The sequence below is a fragment of the Pelmatolapia mariae genome, linkage group LG7 (assembly GCF_036321145.2).
Source record: "Pelmatolapia mariae isolate MD_Pm_ZW linkage group LG7, Pm_UMD_F_2, whole genome shotgun sequence".
In the NCBI taxonomy this organism is placed as follows: domain Eukaryota; kingdom Metazoa; phylum Chordata; class Actinopteri; order Cichliformes; family Cichlidae; genus Pelmatolapia; species Pelmatolapia mariae.
The window spans coordinates 25,074,569-25,093,547 of NC_086233.1; the positions used below are offsets into that span (position 1 = coordinate 25,074,569).

At 41.3% G+C, this 18,979-nt stretch overlaps 2 protein-coding genes across 2 annotated transcripts; both read left to right on the top strand.

Annotated features, from left to right (window-relative positions):
• Positions 1-2,929: 2,929 nt before the first annotated feature.
• LOC134630873 (apelin receptor B-like) lies at positions 2,930-5,675 on the top strand. The gene has a single exon (XM_063478629.1). The coding sequence runs from the start codon at positions 3,018-3,020 to the stop codon at positions 4,083-4,085; it is 1,068 nt and encodes a 355-aa protein (XP_063334699.1). The 5' UTR covers positions 2,930-3,017; the 3' UTR covers positions 4,086-5,675.
• A 9,528-nt stretch (positions 5,676-15,203) lies between these two features.
• On the top strand, positions 15,204-18,498 carry nfkbil1 (nuclear factor of kappa light polypeptide gene enhancer in B-cells inhibitor-like 1). Its single transcript, XM_063480671.1, has 4 exons — positions 15,204-15,527; positions 15,623-15,735; positions 16,434-16,545; positions 16,625-18,498. The coding sequence occupies exons 1-4, from the start codon at positions 15,254-15,256 to the stop codon at positions 17,212-17,214; spliced, it is 1,089 nt and encodes a 362-aa protein (XP_063336741.1). The 5' UTR covers positions 15,204-15,253; the 3' UTR covers positions 17,215-18,498.
• Positions 18,499-18,979: the final 481 nt, after the last annotated feature.

Consider the following 18,979-nt stretch of genomic DNA (forward strand, 5'->3'; position numbering starts at 1 on the left):
ACTGTAGCGTGTGTTTATGTCTTTGTGACGGATGACAGCTGAGCGAAGGGCTGGGATTAAGAGTGAAATGCCTTAAAGTGCTTGAAGAAAAAGCAAAACACAAGGAGCATCTTTGTGCATTCATGGCATGTGGTTTACAGCACAAGGCCACACATGAGAGTGGACTACAACAACAAACAGTACGACACACACAGGTGGCCAATTAAAGAGGAAAAACAAGAGCTGAACATTGTGGAAACAGGCTCTGATCTGATTAAGTGAAGCAGTCGATGGTCTGCAAGGAGTTACCAGCTCAGTTTCCAACCTTCAAGAATAAAAATAGAAGGAAAAAATACTTCTTTTGTGGTCTCAAGAAATGCATGCATCACACAAGATTCACAGATTCTGTCTTGATGTGTTTTAAAGGAGACTTTTTTAAAAATTTTCTTCTTCCCAAAACTCCTCTACAAAGCATAACAAGGGTTTTATTTTTGGGAAAAGTGAGTGGGTGGCAGGCTGATTATCAAGGTCTGGTGTTTTATTCAACTATATGTTCACATTTCTGTCAACAAACAGCTAAAAACAGACTTCTGTCCCACCAGAGTACGAGAAGGAAGCTTGCTTTGATTCACTTTGCTTTGCTGTTTTCCTGTTCTGCCCAATGAACTCAGACCAAAAAACAAAACAAAACAAAGAGCTGGATGGACAATCAAGGCTCACAATGTGGAGGCAACACAAATGCAGTCACATCAATGTGATTACCGAGTACCGCAGGCTAACAACACATCACAATAATTGGCAACAACAAATAACTCTGTGACAGTAAATGATGTTGGTGAAAGGACAGGAGATGAGAATATATCCTCATCTTCATAATCAGAGGAAGAGGGGGATGACTAAGGAGGGGACAGGAGAAACATGGTGGAGTGGTGGAGGAAGGGATCAGTGGAGGAAGATTGTTGAGTGATACAGTAGTTGTGTCTAAAGGTCTGTGCCCTGGCGCCACTGCTGCCACTGTGCTGAGAGACGGAGCCGGCTGAAGACTGAGATGTTCCACCTGGACCAACAAACCAGCAAAGAAGAGAAGAAGACTTTAATTTGCTTTTAGAGTTCCCCCTCCCCTTTGTTTCCCTTTCAGTGGTTAGAAATGTGTGATTTTGCACTTTAAGACAGCAGCAAGTTTCTGTCTCAGCTTGTTACATCTCTATGTTCGTGCAAAGCTCTTTGTAAGTTTGTTTTCTTGCATAAATCTGCAACATATCAAAGGCACTCACATATGCAATGAGTGACAAAATGTCACAGTATTTTTAGGACAAATTCAAGTTTTAAAGTTTTAAAGAGGATTTTAGGGTTGATTTTTAAATAAATGCAGGGTGACCAGTGTTGTTTTTCAATTTCACACAGAGAAAACATGATATGAAGTGGCATAGTGTGTGTGTGTGTGTGTGTGTGTGTGTGTGTGTGTGTGTGTGTGTGTGTGTGTGTGTCATACTTTGCTAAGAATTTCTAAAATTGACAGATGTGACTCAAAAAAGGGAACCATGAAATCACAGAGAATACTGTGAATATATATAAAGACTTTCACATGAGACCCTAAGAACAAACAGCTTTTTTATCATTCTTAATGTAAAGTTGCCAAAAAGTTGCATTTAAAATTTTCATTTGACTGCTTCCCCATATAAACATGTCCCACTTTGTCCTACACAAACACTGTTTGTCCCACATTGGGATGTGGTCACCCTATACAAATGTATATCCAAGTTTCCAAAATTTAAGATTGGAAGACGTTCAGACATGAAACGGTAGGTAAACACAGGTGTTACTAATGGTGTTGATTAAAGCTCTGCACCTAACAGGACTTTGATTAATGTCATTAGCAGCACCTGTAACACCCACGGTGGCGACTGTGTCTTTTGTTTCACACTGGTTGTAAGTTTTGCTGCTTACAGAGGCACTTTTTAGCATTTATTTTTAAAATAGATGATTATTATTACTATTGTGTGTTTATGTTTTTCATATATAAATATAGATCTCCAACAAAATAAAAATTCATCTCCAATAAATTGCAGAATTTAGTTTGTCTTCAAAGCTAATATTAAGGTTGTAATGGAAATCTTTGCCTGTTTTAACAGTTTTTGTGTCCTTTAATTCAACAGACCAAAACCATTTTGTGTCTCCACATGTCTGAGCATGTACTGGCAAGATAAAAACAAAACAAAACAAAAATCCAGATAAAAAAACCTTCAGTTTCTTATTCGGGTTTCGGGTAATCAGGATCGTCCACTACTAGAACGACTCTCTATTGATATGAAAATTGGCCACTTTAAGGAACTTGCTGTGCCCAGGCGTAACTCTGAGCTGCTGTCCAAACATGTCTGTTTATTTAATGAACTTTCATCAATAATCTGTATCTGTTATATTTGTAAGTTAGATTTTAGTGTTATTTTTTTTGTACAAACTAAATATGGGAAATTAAATGAGTTTTCTTAGAAAAAAAGAAGCACAAAAAATGCAAAAACAGGAAATGTTAAAAGTTTTTTTGTTTGTCTTTGTTTTTCGTTGCTCATAATTACTTCATTTTTAATTCCTGTATAGAATTTTATAAGACATTTTTGCACTTTTAAACTACAGGCTGAGTCAAATTTGTAGTTTTTTGGTGGTTTTGTTTGCTGCTTCTCTGTCTGAGAGTCTGTACAGTTTAAGTTTGCCTTCAGAATTCTGTTCATGTTGCAAATATTTTGTGCATAAAAGTCAGAAATTACCTGTAAATATATTAAACTTTGACAGGCTTTAATGAAGTTACTTCACAGTGCATTATCTAGTGTGGCAGTCAATGGAGAGAAGGGGGTGTATGCAGAGGAGGAAGGAGGAGGGCAGTGGGAGGGTGCGAGTCGGGTGGGGGTATATAAGTGGAAGCAGAATTCACATACAGCAACAGACTTGAGAGTGCTGTCAGCTGCTGTGAACCAAGTCTTTTTTTTTCACCCCATTCTCAATTTTTTTTTAACATAAGGATAAGAAAAGAGGAAAGGGTGAATATGGAGACAACTGTGGGCTACGAGTACTACGAGGACTATGAGGAGTCAGACAACTCCTCAATGTGTGACTACTCAGAGTGGACGCCATCGTACTCTGTCATCCCAGTACTCTACATGCTCATTTTCATCCTCGGCCTCTCTGGAAATGGAGTGGTCATCTTCACCGTGTGGAGAGCACAAGGCAAACGGCGAGCTGCCGACGTCTACATCGGAAATCTGGCCCTGGCCGACCTCACCTTTGTAGTCTCGCTACCTCTCTGGGCTGTTTACACAGCCATGGGTTACCACTGGCCCTTCGGAGTGGCTCTGTGCAAGATAAGCAGCTACGTGGTGCTGCTCAACATGTACGCCAGCGTCTTCTGCCTCACCTGCATGAGCTTTGATCGCTACCTAGCCATCGTCCACTCCTTATCCAGCAACCAGCTGCGCAGCCGGGGTCAGATGCAAGGCTCCCTGATAGCCATCTGGCTGTTGTCTGTTATACTTGCCGCTCCGACTCTCGTCTTCCGCACCACCAAGTACGATGCAGAAACCAACCGCACATCCTGTGCCATGGACTTCAGTTTGGTGACACAGAAACACCAGGAGAACCTGTGGATTGCCGGCCTCAGCATCTCCTCCTCCGCTCTAGGCTTTCTTCTACCTTTCATGGCAATGATGGTGTGCTACGGCTTCATCGGCTGCACCGTCAACCGCCACTTCAACACCCTGCGCAAAGAAGATCAGCGCAAGAGACGCCTGCTGAAGATCATCACCACACTGGTAGTGGTGTTTGCTGCCTGCTGGATGCCCTTCCACATCCTGAAGAGCGCTGACGCACTCTCCTACCTGGACTTGTTTCCCGCCACTTGTGATTTCCTGCGCTTCCTCCTGCTGGCTCACCCCTACGCCACCTGCCTCGCTTATGTCAACAGCTGCCTCAACCCCTTCCTTTACGCCTTCTTTGACCTGCGCTTTAGATCCCAGTGCTTGTGCCTACTTAACCTGAAGAAGTTCTTGCATGCGAGCCCGGCCAGCTCCCTGTCCTCGCAGAAGACAGAGATTCAGTCTCTAGCCACAAAGGTGTGACTATGGATTAACACCCAGAGGCACGCTGGGGTCAAAATGAACACTGCAGAACAATGTAGGTGAATCAAAAGTTTCCAGTACTGAGTGCTTGTTTATGGTTCAGCAGCAGCCAGTTTCGGGGTGTAACCTTTGCTTGCTCTCACTCTGGACTATTGACTGAAGACTTATGGTTTTGGTGTCTGACCGCACCGAAACCCCAGACTTTTTTTCTTTTCTTTCAGCAGCAGGCACTGAAACTGAGCTACATAAGGAAACATAAGAGAGACTCATTTAAAAATAAGGGGAATGTACTTTTATTAAGACTGATATACTCATCAGTTCGTCTTCTCCTGTGGACTTTCTGCAAAAGTACTGAGCTATGAAGTTTGAAATCATGTCCTCAAGTCATGGGAAACTATATTAGGTTGATTATGATCATGCAATTTCCCCCTCCCATTCCGTTTTTTTATTAATAAACTCTTGAGGTGGAGGTGTGACATATTAGAAACTGTGCTCTTGAGATCTGTCTTGACTGATCAGTATCTGCACCACAGCCAGCAGGACTACGTCTGTGTGTGTGTGTGTGTGTGTGTGTGTGTGTGTGTGTGTGTGTGTGTGTGTGTGTGTGTGTGTGTGTGTGTGAGAGAAGGGTGTGAGTTAGTCAGTAAGAGGTGTTTGAGTCTGATAAGAGTAGAGTAAGAGGTGTGTGTGAGTGTGTGTGGCATGTGGGTTGGGGGGGTGGACAGACCAGACAGACAGATGGCAGCTGACAAATGTTTTCTAGTTGCGGAAAGCCCCAATTAAAAGGTGACTGTATCGACAGCCTCTGATGTGTCTGCCTTTGAATATGAATGAATTTGTTCCCTGGTAACAACATGAAACCCATTTTTGTGAATATACACTATTTTTTGAATTCATGTTTATGATTTGTAATTAAAAGCCGGTGCTTTGAAGGGAAAAAAACCCAGTCTCTCTCGATCTCTCTCACTTTGTTATACCCTGCTGTGATATCTTGTGGAATGTATTTTCTCCAATCCAGTGAATATGCGTCTTCCTGTTTGGTGAGTTGCTCAGAGGAGGCAGTCTTCCCTCCTATTGTGTTTCGAGGGGCCGAAATCAAAGCATACAGTATGTCTGGAGGAAATGCACGTCGGACTTCTGTTTCCCTCTTCAGGCGTGTTTGTTTCTTCTCTTACAATTCTCCCCAAATTAATCAGTGAGCACAAACGGGATCAACCACACGGCATTTGGCTTTGTCCCAGACAGAGTAGGATCTTAAGTGTTAATTACCAAAACTTCACTTGTAATCCGTGCTGCTGTGTATCCCAAGTGCATCTGAATTATTTTGGTAGATATCAATATTAATGTGATAGCACACTCAGCTTTAATTCAGAATAGGAATAACCAATTTGGACTCTAATGAGCTTTTTACAGGATAAAATCAGTGACAGCGGGGAGACTCGGGGATTGGATTAATCCTGGGTTACTAATTTGCAGTGGACTTGCCGTCTCTTTGTAAAAACCTTAGATGAAGCAGAGCTTTGTCTAAATCAGTTAAGAACACCACATTTAAAGGTGACACTGTTGGAAATTATAATAAAGAACTGGGAGCAGGATTTCCTTTAGCCTTGAGCTCTTACTTCAAAATATACCTACTATACTCTTCTATGTAGCACAGAAACCCATACAGTACAGCACAGTACAACCTTTATAGTGATATTTCTCTCATATATAACTGCATGAACCCCGAACTCAGTTTCTTGACTTTTTAAAAAATCTTTACTATGTTAACATATCAGCTTTGTTGCAGCAAAACCTTTAGAGAGGAACTGAGACAGATCTTAATTGCTATATTAGTTGCAGATGCATTCACACCAGTCAATATCTAAACATTAAATAATAAAATACAGCTACAAAACGACTAAATTAATGATTTTTAACTTAAACGTTTACATTCCCATGAGTTTTGGCACTCATCACAAGTAAAATACCATATTACACTGTAAAAATTCTCAGGTTTACTTTTCTTTTCACACAAACATGTGACTGTTTTTTTGGGGTAAATGTGACCAAATTGAATTTCTTGTAGGAGGAAAACTTCAGCTGTGACTTCAGTTCGGGAAAGTCGAAAAAGTCTTTGTTACTGAAAAAGAAGGAACTTCAACAGCTGCAGCCACACTCGCTCTGCCTACTCAGTCGTCGTCTCAGTTCTCCTTAATCTCTTCTGAGCCACGACACACACACACAGACATGCAAGAAAAATCTTTATCCGAATTTAGTCTAGAGGACAAGCGCACACATCTTGAGCTTTTTGTCAATTTTCAGTCTTAACATTTTCAAACTGGGACAAACATTCAGGTGCAAATTAAATAAGGACAAACTATGTACTCGAGCCAGTGCAGCTAAATGTTTCTAAGTGAAACGGCGTACAATTTCAAAATCCCATGCAATGGCTTTTTTTTTTTTTTTTTTAAACAAGATGGCCAGTCACATTATCCTCCACAGCATCAAAGTGAAAGCTAGCTGTGAAACATAATCTGCTCAGATTATTTTCATGGGTTTCCAGGATTTATGAAGATCACATGTTCATGTTACAGATTTACTAAACTACACCAGAGAAAAGAGAATTACTCCCTTTGATTGGGTGACTGACATGACTATTCAGGAATTATTACACCAATGTTTTCATTCTCCTGTAATTACAATGAGTGTGAATTAAGCATGTCTAGACTGGAAGCAGGCTTGCCGCAGGGAATCCCGAGAGCAGAAACAGCCTTCATTTCCCACTCAAATGAATCATATACAACTAGGACAGTATGTTCTAGGATAAACACAAACATGGAGTAGCTGTCCTGTCTGGGGAAAAAAAAATCAAAGCTATGGTGTATAAAATAAATTACCACTAATTATGTATATCCATAACCATACATGCCTATGTGCTACCAAGAAGATGAAAACCAGCCAAAGAGTCATTCAGCAGTTTTAATGAGAAAAATTTCTTTGCCCTTAAGTCCTGAAAGCAGTCTGAATTTAGTTTAGTTTCACTTTATTAAAGACACACACAGGTCCATAGCAGATAAAATAAATACATACAAAATGCATAAAGAAAGAAAAGAAAATGTAAAACAAATTCACAAAATTACACAAAGGCTATAACGCCGGTGATTCCATAACTTTGAATAAACTGAACTTAGTGCAGGGTCAGTCAGAGATGTAATTATACTGTTTCTGGAGTCCTTACCCTACACATACAACTGTGCATCAGATTGCGAAATATAGCACAACAGATAGGCACTCCAACACTAACAAACATTTGGCTTGCACTGCTCCACCATGGCAACTTGTGCATCAACCTCATTCCATTATTATATGCTACAGTGAGTTTCCGCATACTGCTTTCTCTGTAGCTCTTGCACAAATGAGCAGTGTACATTGGAGTGCAAAAGGCTTTGAAGAGTCCAACAATCACTGGAACAGTGCACATACCAAACTTACAGCTCAACATATTAGCTTGTGCATACATTAAGCAGCATTGTCTAAAAATGACTATATCATCAGACAAATCATCAGACATGTAATGACCTAAATATTTAATTGGAGTACACACTTTAAGAGAGATTTCAGGAATAGCTAAATTCTGGTCCTCCTTACTTTTGTCAATAAAAATATTCCTCTTCTTGCCGTTATAATGAATATCAAACTCTAGACCACATTGAGAGCATGCCCTCAATAATTGTTGAAGGCCAGCACTATATGGTATTACAAACTACACAACCTGTTACACAGTCATCTAACAGCTTTCACAAATCACCCATATAAACATTAAACAAAAGAGTAGACAGAATACTCCCCTGTCTAAGCCTGTTCCTCACATAAAAGGGGGCAGACACACAGTAACCCCATTTTATGTGCATGGACTGATGGGCATACCAGAAGGACAGAATTCTTACCAAAGATTTAGGAACCCCTCTGTTGTATAACTTATAAAATTGCTTTTCATGACCTACACAATCAAATGCATTTTTCCCCACTTTGTCCTTAATAACGGGTACAAACATAACAGCAACAACTGAATCCAGCAGAGTACCATGAACTATGAACCCTGTGAAACAAAAAGCAACCAAAGGAGAAAGTTTCCTACTAGCAAATTTCAAATGTTCAGCAGATATCTTATCCATCCCACATGCCTTACAGTCTTTTAATGTTCTAACTGCATCATACATTTCTTGTGATGACACTACAACATCTTCTTTATTATCAATTTCATCCACTGCAAAAATGAAACTTTTGACACAACTCAATAGATAACAGTAATGTTTCTGCCACATTTTTGTAATTTCCTCAGAGCCACTAACACCATCAATATTAGCTGGAAAAGATGTCTTAACACTATTCATTCTTTTGATTCCTTTCCAGTAATCATTTACCGAGCTGATCTCCAATTTCTTTGCAAGGGAGTCTACTTAAATTTAGCATTTGTGTGTTTCTTAAAGTCAAATAGATGGCTGGATGTTTCCGCCCTGACTCTGCCCAAGCCTTAAAGGACCTTCTGGCCTCCTGGACACAAATATTTCACTGGATTCTTACTCTAGATCACCCTCACTCTTCCTCTTCCGGCTCACAGCTCTCTGAACTGTAAGGTTTCACAGAAAATTATACATAGAGAGATAGACAGATACTGTATTGATCCTGTCACATAATGAAGTTATTATACACTTTTACAGTGAGAACCATAGAAAGGTTTGACTAAGTGTTCTTCGTGGTTGAATCAGTTAGAGGGAGAAGGAGCTCTGCTGCTTCACAAAGGTGGAATGGAGCAGGTGTGACGGGTTGTCCATGATGGAGAGCAGTTTGTTCAGTGACCTCTGACCCTCACTCACTCAGACGCTTCCAAATTCTCACCAGTGCTTCTTCTAACCTTGCAGATTAATTTGTTCTTCTTTTTGGCATCCCTGGCACTGATGTTGCCCCTGCTTACTTTAGACCTTGTGCACAGCATCACTGCTGGTCCTCCAGTCTAATCTGTCATTCAGGTGAACTCTGATTTCCACCCACAGTACTTTACTTCAGTTGGGATCAGTGGATGGAGGGAATCAGTACTGCATCAGTACAAATTGTTCGACCCTATAAACCTGAAATCTGTGTGGAACAGCTGATCTGTACGTTGTGCAGAAGAAGACAAAACATTATTTACCGTCCCAGTTACTATGTTACTGCTCCTTGTGGATGAATGTGTGCATCACTTAGTTTTAATAGCACATTGCAACACTCAGGCATCAGTCTAACACAGTAACACTTTTACTTGTTACAAATTCAGCAGAAAGAAGTTGCTCATCGTATGCACTGCTGAGAAAAAGAAGCTCATTTCATTCATTTCTGCTGTTTCATGAAAACAGTGTTATTGAGGAACAATAAGTGGGGTTCACTCTAAACACTCCTCGTAAGGACTCAGTCAAGCGTTTTATGGCAGAGCCAAAGTTTTAGCACTGCGCAACAGCTTTGAGCCACCCATGCAAAGTGCTGAATACACACTCGTTCTGATATCATCTCCCCACTTCTAAAAATACACTCTCCTAGCAGCAGCTATCACAACCACATTAGGCATGAACACAGGATTTTGTGTGCCTCTTTTAAATATTCTTTCCCTGAAGTGAAACTCCTGTTAAAAACTGTCAGTCACAAAACAGACGCTGTTCCTCTTTATCAACTTAAGTAGCGTTTTTAATGTTGAAAGAAGGCTTGCAGCTGCTGTCGTTAGTAGATCTGTAAATGTGTAGTAAATGTTCCTCCTCCTTTAAAATGCCAGCCTTTGTTATGATTATATTTTTTAAAGGCTGTTTTTGTTTATAAGACCTCCATACAACTACAGTATCAGAACACGTTTTGGCAGGTTTTGTAGTCCATCTTCTGCATATTTTAGTTTCAACATGGAAAGCGTCCGGCTTCATGTTGTTAAGGAGAGACTAGAGTATGGCTGTTCCAATTCTTAGCACACGGCTCTTCTCTTTTCCTAAGTCCTTAGCAATTCTCCTACTCACTTTTCCTTTTCTTTACAATGGCATTTTCATTGAGGTTAAGGAAATGAGGTTATGAATAAGAGATAGGCGGTACTTTTGGTACTTGGTCAAGACAACCAAGCATCAAAAATGGGGACTAAAGATGATTTCAGTACTTTGAATGAGGCATAGTTCTTGGTGTCAGATAGGCTGGTCTGAGTATTTCCCAGTACATCATCAGAAACTGCTGATGTACTGGGAATTTCCCACACAGCTATTTCTAGGGTTTACTGAAAATGGTCCAAAAAAAGAGAAATTATCCAGTAAGCGGCAATTCTCTGGTTGAAAATACTTGGGTGAGGTCAGACATCAGAGGAGAGCTACAATGCGGATAGGAAGTCAACAGTAACTCAAATAACTGCACATTATAACCAAGGTATGCAGAAGAGCATTTCTGAACACACAACATCTCAAACTATGAAGCACAAGACCACACCAGGTGTCACTCCTGTCACCTAAGAACAGGAAAGTGAGGATAGTTTGCAGTGTGCCACCAAAAGTGGAAAATGTTGCCTGGCCTCATGAACCTCAATTTGTGCTACGATATTCGAATGATAAGCAAAATTTTGCATAAATGAAATGAAAGCACGGATCCATCGTGCCTTGTACCCATCTTGGGATGTCTGCTTCCAGCTGGATAACATTCCATGTTACAAAGATCAACATGAACATGACAGTGATTTTACTGTACTCAAATGGCCTCCACAGTCACCAGATCTCAATCCAAATGAGAACCTTTTGAATGTAAATGAACTGGAGATTCCCATCATCGATGTGCAGTGGACAAATTTGCAGGAACTGTGTGATGCTGTCATGTCAGTGTTGACCAAAATCTATCAGGGTATGTTTTCATCACCTTGTTGAATATGTACCATGAAGAATTAAAGCAGTTTTATAGTAAAAAAGGGCTCCAAGCTGTTATTAGCAAGGTGTATCTTATATAGTGTCCACGTGTACAACTTATAATTATTATAAACACTTTTTTTTCACAATAGTTTAAATACTCGCCACACATTTTTTTCCTTTCTTCCTTCCTTACCATCATTGACTTTAGAGTCGACCTTTAAATGCAGAGAAAACACAACCCTGTGGAAATATCCAACCCCGGTCCATCAGCAGATTGGGTCAGCTCTTTATCAAGTAAATGCAAATTGCTTCCTTAATGGCAAAGTAAGAAGATTTTCAACCGATTCATTGTCATATAAATGGGTGACAAACAGCTATTGTGTTGTTTTAAAAATCAGGCACTCTGTGTGCTACAAACACGTGTCCAAGTGTCATAAATCAGAACCCAATAATTCAGGTCAAGCAGAAAATAGTCAAAGGAAGTGTGCACACATTTCTCCTTGAGCCTAACAATAGCAACTTAGCAGCCCAGCCAGTAAACCGGACCTTCAGCCTGGTCTTGCCATAGTGTGGTAGGATGAGATGCTGACCCCTGGAGAGTCTTGGAAGACCCTCAGCTTCCTGCCACCCGGTATTCCAGATCTCCTCCCTGTACTGTCCCGAGAGATTAACAGACCCCATGGACAGGATAGGAGTCAGCAGGCCTAGCAGGAAGAGTAAAGGCAGGGTAGGCAAGGTAGGAGTTCCTGCGCTGGGATATCCTGTCATTCAGAAGCATCTCTCTGCATTCAGTGCTCTGTGCAAGACCTGCAAGCTCCACCTGAGGCCTGCCTGCTTTACACACTCTCCTGCAGTTTATTTTTAAGGAAGCAGACACACATGATGTGAAAAGTTACTTTCTCTGAGAGCATGTGTGACAATGAAGCAGAACTACATTGAAGGCAACATAGTTTACAATAGAGTAAGCTGCAGATGTGAGACTTGAAGTGGCAAATCGGACGAGTCCCTCTTCTCTGTCTCTCCTAAGATGGCATTTCAAAAGCATTCACACAAGACAGCTATCGCTAGTGGGGACACGTCTTTTCCGAAAGAGCGGAAGTGCCCAAGCTTTGGGAGACTCCGGATCTTGGGTTATGTGAGTCTCAGAGGAGATCATCCTCTTCAACGAGCACAAAGTGTCCCTTCATTCTCTCCTCTATCCTCTCCATTGTGCATCCTTCCCTCTCTCGCGCCTAAATGGAGGCACTGTCGCCCGCAGTGCAGCACTGAGCCAGTTCAGAGGCTCAGCTGCACTGATTTGAGCATTACAAGCGCTACAGGTAACGGTTGATGAGCATCAAATCGAAAAAGAACTTACATCATGGCAACATCCAGAGAGGCTATGTGCTGCAGCTTTAATTCATTTCATCGGTGAGGTGAAGATCGCAAACCTTTAATACTCCCAACAAATTCATTTGTAGAGCGAAAACAAAATCAGACTTTCCAGCTGTCGCATGTTATTGTAGCCACACACTGGAGCGACTCTTTCCCAACAATCCACTACCACACACAGTATGTTTGTGCTTCTGTGTGTTCTGACTCGTTTTACATGTTGTGTGGACATAAATCTGTTTATACAAACAGGTTTTTGTTTACGCAGTCACACTGACGCGACCCTGCTTCCTTTTGGAGACAAAAAAAGCCAGTCGATTATTGTAAATCATTAGATTTTAGGTTAAAGACTTGGTTTAAGGTTAAGGTAAAGGCTTAAAATAAGGTAAGTGCTGATTCTGGGGTGCAGACATGTCTTAAGGCTAAAATAAATACTCTACTTTGAGTAATATTGAGTGAACATTGTGATTTTTATGTGTTTTTAACAGAAGTTTCCACACAGCACTTTTACATTGGACCACCTTCTTTCATATCCAGTTGTCGAACTTAAATTTAAGGTGAGCACAGTGAAACTTTCTCCTTTCAGATGAATTGCTGGGTTAAATTCTGCACATACATCATTTTGCCCAGCAAGGCTTAAACATCTGAGGTCAAAGGTCAAAGCTCCAGCGACACTTGTAGTATAAAGAACAGTTTTGTTACTTCTTTATACTCTTTATACTACAAGCGTTACTGGAGCTACAACCTCTTCAGACCTTGTTTGTCTCCATGCAGTTTGGATAGTAGGTGAAGTTTGCCAGAAGCCTCTGTTCTGTCTTTAAAAAGGGACTTCTGACTTAACTATGCAGCAACTTTATAGTAATACGTTTCAAAGTGTGATGACCCCTTAGGCACTGGGTGTCTCTGGGTTGTTGTTCTGCAGGGGCTCACTGAGGAGCCCACATCAGCATTTTGGCTCGGGCCAGCTTGGCTACAACGTGATTTCTCGGATTTCCTTTACTCTCTGCACACTCCCACACTTCCATGCGTGCTTTACTCTAATGACCTACTGACAAACATGTTCTCTTTATTTAATTATGTTTTGTAAATAAATGATTATTTCCTGTGTTACAAGTTTCCCTCATTTCATCACACTCTATAAGCCAAGCTGTGATTCTGTGATAAGCGATTCATATGAGCATGAAGGGCCTCTGCATCTAGTCTGTGGACAAGCATCAAATTGCATCAACCCCTGATGTTCTTAGTGTTTAATTGATCTGCTGCTACTTCTGTTTTAATTTAAATTGTTAGTGTTATGGCGGCTCCGCTGAGTTTGCTTCATTAGCAAAAAGTCATCTTTGATTTGTGTCTTCATAAATTTGGCTGAGATAACCTGAATCAGAGACGTTATGAGAGAGGAAAATGAAGATATGGCCCTGAGTTTAAATCTGCTGCAGAAAGTATAATTTCCCGGTTGGGGGGTGGGGGGTATAACATCAAAATAACTACAAAAATAAGTGCCCACAGGCATTTCCCATTGTTTGCCAGTTGCAGATGCTTTCTTTTGGAAAGATTGCAACTAAGATTTGATAAAACAACTTAAGATGTTACACTGAATGAAATAAGGGTGATAAAGATGATTGTTCCACATATATTTGTTTTCTTTTTGCATTGGTTCTTCAGTTCGCTGCCTGTGAGGTCATTTTATGCAAGAGCAGATATGAAGTTAGCCTGTGAGGCTGCTATTAGTGACTTATAATTCTTTCATTTTTGGAAAAGGAAGGAATGTTAGTGTTATAGGTTGACAGTTTTGTTTCTTATGAACTTCATTTAATGAGTTGTGCAAACTTGCAACTGTACATTTTGAGGAAAATTTCTTCTGCTTAGCTAAATTCACTTTGAAATCTGTGTACTTAAGGCAAACTAGAAAAGATTATTGACGTCAGCCAAACTGTGAGTGATTTCTTTTTACAGTGTAGTCTCTCAGTAAAATGACTTCCCTGTGATCCTGTCTGCAGCTGACAAACTGAAGTGGTGCTTCTGAATAAAGAATCTTCATTCATGCTTCATGCTTCAGGCCCTGCTCTACAGCGAGATACAGTCGGGAAGCTTTCAGGCAGCTGGGACAGTTGTTTCTCTGCTCAAGGTTTAGTCATAGTTATGGACATAAAATCAAACTTCAAAACAACGTGCAAAGTCATGTGGCAAAGCTTTTATCAGGGCACAGTGGAGTTTGAGCGCTGTACCTCCGGACAGGTGGCATGATGAAAGCAGGTTGAGGCACAGAAACCCAAAGAGAAGGGGGATGAATACTGAGTGGCGCCTTAATTCATCTTGATATAACCTGCAACGTGGTTCCTGAAAGTGACTCCTGAGATTTGTTTTTCGCATTTTTAAAAGGCAGTGATTGGGGTGACCTCCTTATGTGTCACGTGAGACTGTCCGGTTTCTATTCAACACACGTGCAAAGAGGATTGTGGCAGACAGACTAGCAGCTGATGGAAAAAGAGAGAAATGTATGAAGGCCATTGCATGACAATGCTCATTATTTGCCTTGTGAAGAAGCTGGAAACATTGCACTGAAATACAATACAATATATCTGTCTTCACATGATGAGGGGCAGACTTGTAACCTGCTTAGTTTATTTATTTTTATCTGCATGTTACACTACGTTACCTTAATCCCAGACAAATATATTCTAGATCTGACCTTCTTAGCAGCAATGCAAGTTATAATAAAAACGTAATTTAAAAATAATCCCATTAAATGGCAGGCATTCACTTTCATAGTTAATGCTGCCATCTTGTGGTAACACAGGACATTATCTGTCCCCGGAACGTGTCTGTGCTCTTGCTAACTACGGACCTATTAAAAAGACGGACCGAATCCTGTTAGCGAAAGCTAATCATTAGCCTCGCCTTTGTTTGTGTGTAGTAATGGTGTCCCGCAAACAGACGCGGGTGTGGAAGTACGTGAACGACGGCAGTTTGATGAAACTGAAATCATACCTACGGAAACACACGGATCTGGACGTGAACTTTTCCCAGGGTAAGAGGCAGAGGAGCCCGCTGCACCTGGCCTGCTGTCAGGGGGACGATGCTGTTCTGCGGCTGCTGCTGAAACACGGAGCCGATGTTCTCCAGAGGGACCGCAAAGGGGACACGGCACTACACGTCGCGGCCAATAGGGCTCTTAAACACGGAAAAACGGGTGAGGAGGACCTAGAGATTAACATTAATAATTAAATAAATAGCTTTATCCGCTGCTAATTGTTAACTTTGTGTTTTTTGGGGGGGCTCTTTCAGCGTTTGATGACCTGGTGGTGCCTCTGAGAAAGCGCTGCCCTGAAGCCCTAAACGTCCAAAACAGAGCCGGAGTCACACCGCAAGACCTGCTGAACTGGATGAAACATCCCGAGGTAAAAGTGAGCTGAAACTCTGACTGAAACTTATCTATCACTGCGTCTTTGAATCTATTAACTGAAACCGGAATAAACAAATCCCATCAAACTAAACATGGGACACAGAGGTGGGACAGCAAAGATATGAAGCATGTGAACATGCAAGGAGGACAGGTAGTGAAAGTGGATGAGTTTAAATATCTGTGGTTAAACATCCAAAGCCTGACAGAGTAGAGGATGTGAAGGCTTTTACTGAGAGTAACCAGTATCGACAGGAAACAGTACGTCATAGGGAGAGCTCAGGTTGAGCTATTTGGAGACAAAGTTAGAGAAGCATGGCTGAGATGTTTTGGACATGTTCAGAGGAGAGATGGTGGATACACTGGACTAAAGATGTTGAGTATGGAGCTGCCATGCAGGAGGAAAAGAGGAAGACCACAGAGGAGGTGTTGTCATGGAATTTGTTTGTGAGTCATGGGATTATAAATAGCTCAAAGCTACGTGGTTCATAACATTACCCTAAGATTAGATTTGAGGAAATGCAGGGTGAGTGTGTGAGGGTTTCTGGCTCACAGCACAGCCAGACCTCATTACTGATGAATTGGTGATGAGTTGGAATAAACTGAGCTCAGCTCTGCTGTGTTGGATTACCCATCTCAGATTGATTTCCTGCGTCTTCAGTAATATTTACACATTTCCCCTGACATTTATCGCAGGCTGAAGAAAACATGAGCCATCCACGTGAAGCAGACCCTGAGAAGGAATTCTTGGAGAAGCTGTTTGACGAATGCGAGGATGAATTCTATGAAACCTTTGGAGTATATGATGGTAAATCCTAAACATCACAGATGAATCTGAGTTTGACTCTCTCTCTCTGCTTGATAACACTGCTGTATTTGTTTCACAGCTGATGACTTTCTTCCCGTTGATGATGACGAGGAAGACTTTGGAGACTGGGCTGATCGCATCCGGAAGGAATACTATGATAAAAAACACGCCCAGGCCCAGAGACTCGCGGCCTCATCTTCTGGGTGGAAAAGAAGCAAGAGTAAACGAGAGATAGAGGAAGAAGAGCGAAGCCGCAAGGAGCTGCACAAAAGGCTGCAGAAGGAGCACGAGGAATATCTGGCTCGTGCAGCTCGCAAAGAGGAGGAGACTCGGCGTGGCAAGAAGCGGCAGTACGATGAGAGGTGCGCGGCGACCTTTCAGGGTGGCGCCTCGGCAGGCAGCACGAAGCTGAGCTTCGGTGACATCCCCTGGCCGGCTCCGAGAGGTATGGTCCAGGAGATGATCGAGGTAATGCTGCATGGTGTGGACCGAAAGGACGTACCGGCGTTTCGTAAAGCGCTTCGAAAGCAGCAAGCGCTGTGGCACCCCGATAAATTTGCTCAGCGATGTGAAGCTCGATTGGAAGAGAAGGACAAACAGAAGATCCTAGATACAGTCACTGCTCTGTCACAGGAGCTCAACAGACTGGCTCAGAGTTTGAAGACTTGAAAATCATACCATGAACGTTATATGTGCTCTTCATGAAATCTTGTATGTGTGAAAAGAACCACTGTCACCTATTTGTGTAGTACTAACACTACCGAACAGAGGATGCAAGCACTAGCTTTTATCTTGCAGGTGAATGAGCTCTGCTGAAAACAAGCAAAACTGCAGTGAACTCATATCTGCATTTACAAACATTCAGAAGAGCCATTTATTCATATTGACTGATGCAACAATCCTATATGGAAAATGGAACTTAAAAAAAATACAGTAGTTGTTTAAATTGTATGTGTATCTAAAGACTAAGTTACCAGTTTTCACAGTTTTCCACACAACATAATTACAAGAAATATTTTTGAGTCCAGGACTCAGGAGACACCTGTCCATAAGACTTTGAGCAGATCAAAAGTTGCACAGTCATGACATGTTGGTTGGTTTGTTTTTCTACCCATTTGATCAAAGAATAAACTTAATATATTGTTTTACTGTACGATAGAGTGCCTTAATAGACACACAGGGACACACTCGGCCATGTAATGTTTAGCAAGTTTTCCTGGATCTTGTTTATTGTCTTTCTGCCTCCCCCACTAATGAGAACATGTCATATGGGTCATCAGAGCCAAGCAGCTTGTCTTTTCTTTTCCATAAATAGGTCAGATCTAAATTCTCGGAATTTAGATCTGACCTAGGGTCTCAAATACGCTTCTAGAAGAATGGTCAAAAGTTCCTATACACACACTCCTAAACCTTGTGGAAAGCCTTCCCAAGAGAGCTGAAGCTGTTATAGCTGCAGAGGGTGGGCCGATATAATCTACTTTACAAAACAGTCCACACCTTGTTACGACACTGCCGCGTTCTCTGTTTTGTAAGCAGTGGCTCCGCTCAACCGGATGAACTCTGTGATGACAGCGTGTGTATAGTATTATATCTGTATTTTAGCGGTTATTTGTGAACATCCCTGGTTTGTCACTAACAGGAGACACAAATACAACCTTAGCTGCTCCCAGTTACAAGCTCAGCGCCCGGATCCATCCTCTATGGTGACCCTTTGGGAAATGAGGGAGCAGCCAAAACCACTTTTCTTCTCACTATCTGACAGCTATCTGTCAAAATACTGGAAGTGGCTTGTCTTGCCATCTATGAGGAAAAAAATAAGTTGCTCAAAGAGATTTTAGTTGTTGTAATATTCAGATTCTGAGTGCGATCCTGAAAGTCCTAATGGATGAAGCTCTGACCTCTGGTTTATAAACTGGTTGTATGAGAATGTGCAAAAACAAAGACATGTAAATGTAACTGATATGTGAGTCTCTGCTTGTAAGATGAAAACTCCATGATTTCTTTCTTCTTATAAAACATCACTCAGGTGACATTAGTGTTGAGTCACGTTGCGCGTGTCTCATCGATTATGTGCTGCAGCAGGTGATTGGCTGCATTCAAATCCGCTGGAAAAAGTTATCAGAACTAAAACTCTATTTTTAAAAACGTTCAAATCACCGCCCGAAAACAGCCCAAAGAAAGACTTTCACATACAAAGAAAAGCATATGGTCGGTCGGTTTTCAGCGATGGAACCGAATAAGAAGATGCGCTGGTTGCCAGGTTTGTGAGCTAACCCCCTTTAAAAAAAACAGTTACCATTCAAGAGACAAAAGAATGAAGGGGTTTGTTTATATCCTGAATTTATACTGTAGCTTTTTAAAAATAATATATATATAAAATATATCTTATCATTAATTGTGATGCGGGTGTTCACAACCACCACAAATGAAATAA